This window comes from Austrofundulus limnaeus, unplaced genomic scaffold (assembly GCF_001266775.1).
Source record: "Austrofundulus limnaeus strain Quisiro unplaced genomic scaffold, Austrofundulus_limnaeus-1.0 Scaffold1, whole genome shotgun sequence".
NCBI lineage: Eukaryota > Metazoa > Chordata > Actinopteri > Cyprinodontiformes > Rivulidae > Austrofundulus > Austrofundulus limnaeus.
In genome coordinates, this window is record NW_013952403.1 from 3311683 (window position 1) to 3320376 (window position 8694).

The 8694-nt window shown below is 39.5% G+C and overlaps 1 protein-coding gene across 1 annotated transcript in view; it reads left to right on the forward strand.

Annotated features, from left to right (window-relative positions):
- Positions 1–95: 95 nt before the first annotated feature.
- The window catches only part of kdrl (kinase insert domain receptor like), a 51690-nt gene continuing 43091 nt past the window's right edge, over positions 96–8694 (forward strand). The window contains exons 1-2 of the mRNA XM_014005240.1: positions 96–585; positions 7652–7739. Of these exons, the coding sequence (XP_013860694.1) occupies positions 528–585; positions 7652–7739 (146 nt within the window). The 5' untranslated portion in view covers positions 96–527. The remainder of the gene's footprint in view (positions 586–7651; positions 7740–8694) is intronic.

Here is an 8694-nt window from a genome sequence, read left to right on the forward strand (position 1 = left end):
TGACACTGTGTCCACCCCAACAAAGTGACGTTGCGTCCTTCCTCCATGTCTCCATAAAAAACGCGCGTCACGCGCGGACTGGAAGCTCCGCGCAGACAGAGCAGGCAGCAGTTGATCCAAGGCGCACGCGCTGATTTCTATTCATTGTCCCAACATTTACCCCCTCATCACTCACGAGGACCTAAACCAGCTCTTGTTGTGCCTTTACATTTGATTCGGAGAGAGGTTTCCTTCAGGTTTTGACTGCACCTGCTCCACCGCTCCGGTCCGGTCCATCCACCTCCTCCCGCCGGCCTCTGGAAGAGCGCTGCCCCGCTGAACGCGCCATGGGATACGGGAGAACCGCCGCTGCTGCCTCCGTCTACATCTGAAGCCTCTGTGGATTTATAAAGCGCGTTTTAAAGGACAAACTTCGGTTTCGTTAGTCTCACTTTAACCTGTCCTCCGGAACTATATTTCCTCCGCAGGAACTTTTTTTCCCTCAACATTTTGAACCCAAGCTTTGGGTTTTATTGAAGCTGAACAGAATGAGCTCCTTCAGCTCCTTCAAGGTGCTCATCTTCTGCTGTTTGTCTCTCACAACCGGTAAGAAATCACTAAGTGAACACAGAACATGATCAGACTGATTCATTGCAATGACTGAATTATTTGACCCAACATGAGTGTCAGAAACAAATTTTATTCTACAATGTGTGACTAATTTATGACCCTTTTGCCCTCTCTTAATTCTAACATTTAAACTTTATTATTATTTTTATTTTATTTTACCCCCTCCTGTTTACTGGTGTTTCTAAATAACATCCTTCATCCAGTCAGGCTCTTACTGGATCCAGTTCTCTCTCAGACCAGCAGAGGTTGCCTTGTCTCTTTGAAGTTCTTGTAAAAATCAGTAGAACCTGCAGGATCTGGCAGACTCTTTAATAAAGGAAGGAATGCATATCCCCCTCCAAATTTAATGCAGAATGTTTAGACTCATCTTATAATAAGAAATCTGCTTTAGCCAAACCTTGATGATAGAACATTTAGTGTTGGCTAGTGTTGATGAGCCGTACCTCGAGTTGGATTCAGTTCAAAAGTTAATCAGTTGTGTTCATCAAATCGTTGCGTTCTGAAGGTTTTGTTAAAATCAGTGCAGCTGATCCTGAGAAATTTTGCTAACAAGGGTTGCCTTCAACAGTTTTCACCATATATCTTGTGCAATGTGGAGCACTTTTATTGTGTTGTGAATGACCCTCAGCTACTACCTGACTAAGTTTTAGCTCAATATCTGGAAAACTGAAAGTGATAAAACACTTTTTTATGATTCAAGTTAACTTAAATATGATTATTTTATATAAGTTTCATACAAAACTGTCTTTTGGTTCATGACATTTTTGGGGAACAGAACATAGACAGGTATATTTTTGTCAGCATGTGACAAAAAACAAAACTCATTTATTGATGTGGTTTTGATTTGATTTGTTTAACGTGTTTAAATTGGTTTTTGTTCTTGTTTTTTATTTGCAAATGAAGTTTATTCCAGTAATTGTTCTAATTGTTGTTATCTGTGAGATAAAACCCCTCAGGAAGAGAGAATTCATGTTTCTTGCGACAGTCAAACCAGCTTCATTGTTTCAGTTTAAATCCTCAAAAACAAGACGGAGCAGACAACGTGGACGTTCGTTCCTCCACCTTGTGCCAGGTCGCCGCTCAGACACACACCAAGGCTTCCTCACCGTCTCCAAACAAACAGCCCATCCAAACAAAGGAAACACTGTTCACGTTCTCCCCTCCCCACGCACACATTTCCATGCACACTTTGACCGTGTGGAGCTTTGTTTTGCCGTGATTTTACGCAGATTTCCTTCACTGTCTATGCACAAAGCGTGGGAAAAAACGCAAGGAGGAAGCGGATGCAGGGACAAGAGGCGGCCTGGAATTGTTCTGGCGAGTAAAGGTCACGGAAACGTGACACGCTACCTGAGCGAAGACTTCTTCTTGAGCTGATTTTTCTCTCAGTTATCTCAAACCTTGTGCACAAGACAATGGCAAGAAGGAAACTGGGCACTGAGTCTGCAAAGAACCCATGACTGGTAGAGTCATTATTCTATGTTGGTCAGCAGGTTAATTATCTGTGCTGATGTTTGTACCAGATTATGTATAAAATATTTAAATGTGTGTGTAAAACACGACACCTCTAAAGACACACCTATGTCTCTTTCCCTGATTCAGATCCGTTTAATTTGTTAATATTTACCTTGTCACAGCTTCTCTTTTGAAAATCAAAGCAGGTCAAGTGTGTCGCTTCGTGACCCGTTGACACAGCTAAATGAAGCTGAATGGCTCCGACTGAAACTCATCTTTTATGTGGCAACAGGCAAAGCTGAGAACTCGTCTGCATGATGTAATCAGTCCTTATCAGTGTGTGTTAACTTGTCCACAACTTGTACCCTGAGTGCCAACAGATCACAAAAGATCCGCCATTCATACAATCATTGTGGTGGATGGGCAAATAATATCACTTCACATCAGGCGTACGATGATGATATGGGTCGATACGTGAATCTGTCACTGAATCAATGTATCAATGTGGAATGACGTATTGTTACACCCCCACTGGACACAATATTATTTTCAAGGTTTAACTTAAAGAGATACTCGATTAGTTGTAACATTAGACTTTATATGATAAACATATACTTTAACTGTAAAATAAAGACTGTAAAAATACTGTAGGATGTTCAGTTTTTATAATTTTTAAACTAAAAGTTTAAAAATATATTACACGGATGGGGCCATTTTATTTACACGCAAAGCATTCTGGGTAAATGATGACATCAACTAGGTCATCGGCACGAGGCTGCTAGCAAGCTATATCCACCCTGAAGGTTAATCTTGGACAATATCTGATGATCGACTCTTTTAAATGAAACCAGAGAGCGTTGACAGAGAGGAGAAGGTAGAAACAACTCAGTCTGTAACTGAAAATATGGATGGAGGACAACAGAGCTGCTTCATGGAAGAAGAACCTCAGCTTAGCCTGTTAGCTTTAGCATTAGCCCCGACGCTATCACCATATATATGTATTAGCTCAACATTCTCCTCTCATCACTGAGGTCCTCCATCCACATGACAGAGAGGGGAACACAAAAATGACTCAGTCTGCAACTGGAAATATGGATGGAGGACCTCAGTTTAGCTTGTTTGTCGCACAATTTAACATGAGGGCTAGCTAAAGCTAACAGGCTAAGCTGAGGTTCTTCTTCCATGAAGCAGCTCTGTTGTCCTCCATCTATATTTTCAGTTACAGGCTGAATCATTTCTACCTTCTCCTGTCTGTCAACGCTCTCTGGTTTCATTTAAAAGAGTCGATCGTCAGATATTGTCCAAGATTAAACTTCAGGGTGGATATAGCTCGCTAGCAGCCTCACACCGATGACCTATCCACGTCATCATTTACCCAGAATGCTTTGCATGTAAATAAAATGGCTCCGTCCGTGTTTAAATATATTTTAAAAAAATTACTGAACTAAAAAGCCTACAGTATTTTTACAGTCTTTATTTTACAGTTAAAATAAATGTTTATCAAATAAAGTTTAATGTTATAACTAATCGGGGATCCCTTTAAACAGCCACCACTCTGTCATCATCAGAAGATGATTTCTGGCATGTTAGGCGATGGTCAGATTGACATGGCTTTAATTCTATGTGAGTTTTACCCTCTGTGGTCATTTTCTCCTAGTCATGTCTATTTCCTGTCCAGGAACTAGAGAGTAATAAAACAGGAGTGATGAGAGATTGGCGTGTTGCTCAGTGGAGCTAAGTTTGAATCCACACAGGCAACACAGGACTGAAACTACAATCCCTGTCCAACACAAAGATATCATATATATATTTACAGATAGTATAGTGTAGTTTTTCTTATGTGATAAAAGCAGCATCTGTTACAAAAGTCTGCCCGACTGCTGCGCTTTGTTTTATTTCGATCAGGCACGAGATTTCAATTTCAAGGAGCTTCTGTCTGACTGCGTGTCCTGAGCTCACATTATGGAACAGGGATCTTCTGGATTAACGTGTTCAGACTCCCCTGCAGGAGATTCCTGTTTGTTGGCCTGACTCGGCTTTATATAACCTTGAATGGCCACCCATCACGGCCAGATGTTCATTTAATTTGCTTTTTTAAGAGGAGTCTGGGGCATTCTGCCTCCAAACCTCCAAAGACTAATACAGACCTAATAAAAAAAGGCGCTTTCTGTAACTGTTGTCTTAACCTTGCAGTTGGCAGAGATGGGGGAGTTAAAGAGGGTCGGAGTGCTGGTTACTGGTTCCCATGATGGCAGGTGCTAGCAGGTCTTACCTATTTTTGATGAAAGACTGCGGTTACGCTGGTCAAGCGTTACATTTAAAGCAATAATTCAGGGATTTGGAAGAAGAGTTCTGTGGAAAGGTTGTGAAATATTAATATCTTACCTGTTGTGGATAGCTCTTTTATTAGAGCAGCTACAGTTTAGAGGAATGCAGATTAGTTATTTATGTTATTTATTAATATTTAACAGGTGTGTCAACAGGTTTCAAAACATCTCATGAGCTACTGCCTCCAGTTTTCCAAATGCTTTCATTGTTATAACGTTGCAACAGATCAAAAGGGAGGGTTTGACAAGTGGGCAATAATGTCCTGTAATGTTACTTCTGGCCTTCTAGGACCAACAAAGACCCACTTGATGAGGAAGTGCAGGAAAATGAGTTATATTTTGTATATAACAGGAGGAAATTCCGTGCTTTATTTCCCGCAAATCAAGGGCTGTGGCTTGGGGTTTCCTTTTTGATGACAGTAAACTTACCGCATGCAGAAGTGTTTTTTGATTACACAACATCAGTCACAAGCAGAGCGCTTCAGAACAAATGGATGATGACTTTACACCATTTTCCTTCCTCATGGATTTTATTTTCCAAGCATCATTATTTCTGTTCACACATTTCGTAACAGTTTTTATTTTATTCCTAAGTTTTAATCATCCCCCCACACACACATTTAAATCCATCAAATGAAGCCCTCTGCTTTAATTTTTCAGATTCACTTGATAGATTTTTCCTGTTCTATAGTTTCTCAAACTTATTGACCTTTTTGATTAATCCAACAAAAAGAACTGCAAATGAGTCTAAACATAGGAAAAATAATTTTATCATCTACCTAAAATGATTTTTCTTAAAAGCTCAGAAAACCTCAAAAAGAGGCCAAATAAACATGTTTACAACCGAGGTGACAAAAATGTAGCCAAATATTTATTACCCCTAAAACATGACAAAAAGGATGAAATTTTATCACAATTACTACAGTTTGTTTTTGTGTGTTTCACATTTTCTCTGCCATAAATGTTTCTGGAGTGCCATCTGGTATTTAAAAAGGCAATTATATTTTTTAATTTCCTGAATTATGGTGAACCTGTCCACAGATATGTTTCTAAATCTCATATCCTGTACCACTTCCTTCAACCAGTGCCAGGTGAGCACATCTGACTCTGGTCTAAATATCTGAGCGGCTCAAAACCTTGTCACCAAAAAGTCTTCATCATCTCCTTTTTTCACACTCTTCCATGTTTCTCCTCTTTGTTTTAATGACTCCTAATAAGAACCAGCTTTTTGGCCCTTTGAACGAAGGTTAAGATGCTTTCTTAGGTCAGCACTGGACAGCAGCAGGCTGGAGAGGGAGACAACAACAGAATATTTTTGTCTTTAGTGTGACTGATAAGGTGCTTGTGAGAAGTGTATCAGTGGATTATTCAATTCAAACATGTAGGAATTTGTATTAATGACACTGTAATCTGTTGTTGCTGATAAAGTTTGTCCAAATTTGTAGGTAATGGTCCAGATATCGAGCAAATCTACACAAAGAAAAAAAAAAACAAAAGCTAAGAGCTGAACACTGTATGAACTTTCATTTGTTTTTATGTAATATATTGCCAAAAGCGTGTACTGTACCAACATGAAAGCATACGAGCCACAACCCTTCCCCTCTGTTTAACCTTGAACAATCAAACAATGATGTTGTAATATTTTATGAGGAAGTAGATTTCACTGCCAACGCTGGCAGCTTCAGCTCATTCTTTGCACCACAGCTGTTCCGAATGATAGAAAAAAAAAACTACTCAGCCAGTGTGTCTGAGTGAGCGCTGTGCTGTGGGTTTGTGAACGCAGGTGTCCCGGGTCCACGTGTGTCCATCTGCTGGCTTTTGTGTCGGCTCGGGACGTCTGTGTAGCTCCATTGTTTTTCCTGAAAATGTGCAACAAATAAGAGTTCCCCCCAAAGACTTTCGTATTTGGAGCTGAGACTTAATAAAGTTGTTTTGTGGCAACAAAAGACAAGCTGTTCAGGGATGTCAGTGAAAAGAAGGAAGTCACATCTGGGACCGTGACACCTCCTGGACTGCAGGGAGAACCACACGGAGCTTCCTATGTTGATCTCCGTTAGAGAGACCTCTCAACAGATCTGTTGGCTGAGCACCAACGAGCCCTCGTTTGAATCAAACAGCTTGTTCCCTCACGATATTCTGAGAACAGCATGCTGTTTACAAGGTCACTTTAAAAATATAGAAAAATCAGCATTTTCTATGTGAGTGCTGAGTGACTGCTCAAATCTGCTGAAGAGGCTGGAACAGAACTGTTAAAAAAGTTCAAATGGGCAGAACAGAAAAAATAATAAAAAGCTAAAATTAATAAAACAGTAGCTAAAACCTAAAATCAACCAAACTGAGAATAACAGCTAATTTGTAAAACAGAAGATAATTATTCAAATTAGCAAGCCCATAGCTAAAAGATAAAATGAGCAAAACTGTGGCTAAAAGCTAAAATAAGCTAAGCTAAATTTAACAAAACCATAGCCAAAAGCTAAATTTAGCATCCATCCATTATCTATACCTGCTTCTTCCTTTCAGGGTCACGGGGGTCACTGGTGCCCATATCCAGCAGTCACAATGCGAGGGGCAGGGTACACCCTGCCAAATTTAGCAGTATAAAAAAAATCTGAATTTAGGAAAACAGTGGCTAAAATGAGCAAAAGWAAAACATAAAGCTGAAATAGGCTAAATTGAAAGGCTAGATTAGCAAAACCGTACAGATAAAAACTAAACGTAACTAAATACTGGCGAAAGGCTATGAAAAACTAAGATTTATTTAGTGAAACAGTCGCTCTAAATTAAAATAAGCAAAACCAGAGAAACAAAAGTTAAAACTAGCTAGACTGAAGCTAAAGGTAAAATTAGCTAAAATAATGAAAATGCTAGTTAAAATTGCTACAATTATCCAGACTAAGGGGTTAGCTAAAAACTAGAAATATCCAAAAAGTAGGTTAACAAAAAGTCAAACTGTAGGTAAAAAGGAACATTTTACAACAGTAGACTGTGAAAATAAAGGTTCAAAGGAATTTGACTGCAGAAATGTAAAAAGGCTCTGTTCATGTTTCTGGTGACTGAACAACCTGTCCTGTCAGCAACCACTGAGAGACATGAGCAGCTCGACAAACTCGCATGTGTAACACTGAAGTGATTCATGGGAATTTCCAGCAGCGTTCCCCATCCCTTCAGGGTAACAGTGATACGCACCATTAAAAAGGTGCCATAAATGCACCAGTTTGTTAAACAACTTCACTAATTGTTTTCTTTTTTGGGTTTTTCAGCTGGACCTTCGGAGAGACACCCCAGGATTGTGCCCTCTGGGAATCCTCTAATTCTTCATAAGGGGGATGTTCTGAACCTTACTTGCAAGTATGTGGCTGAACGCCTGTTAAACATATTTTCAGTAGCAGCAAGTGTAATACTTCTCCAATAAAATAGTGAGACCACTCCAGTGCTGCTATCACCAAAAGTAAGAATGTTTTATGTTTTTGTTTGTCTGTGGCTGTGGGCGATAGGCATTCCTTCAAGGAATGCTAGGCCTTTATTTAACCAAGTTTATGAGACTGATTTCCTTCCTGTCCCGGTCAGTTATGAGAGACCTTCACCAAACAAAAGCGTTTATTCAGTGGAAGGCTGAGACCACTGAGCTGCTCCACTGAGAGACTCAGGAGACCGTTTCATCAGGCCACACAACTCCTCCAGTGGCAGGTCATCTGTGTAGACACCTGAACAAGTGGTCCTGTAAACTACTGTATCTACTGTTTTTTATGCACCATATTACAGCGTATTTAATATTTCTGTCTGTGCAGTTTTTAAGAAACTTTCCAAGTGCAAGATAGAGAGCAAACCCAGTGCTATAACAACTTTTCTTTCTTTTTTCTCTTCCTGGTTCTAAACAGTGTTCTCATATTTTTTTCTTTCCAGAGGTGTCGAATGATGAAGTACAAACACTTTGTTACCTCACTTAAGTAGATTTAGGTAATCTATACATTACAGTGGTAATTATTATTCAGCCAACTTTTTACTTTTACTTCCTAAATTTTAAAAATTCAAAAAGTATTTCACTTCTATTTCACTTTGGCTTTGATTCATTCTTGCTTGTTTAAATATAAACCATTCTGACACCCTGTTTGTTTGTATGCTATCCATCACACCTGCACAGGGCACAAATCACGTCATACTCCAGCGTGTCCGATGTGTGAAGATGACCACGGCAGAGATGTATATGCAGCTGAAACAGGAATTCTGGTGCATCCCAAAATTCTTAACATTACCCTTTTAATATTGTCATTGTGGCCTTTATAAATATATATATATATATATT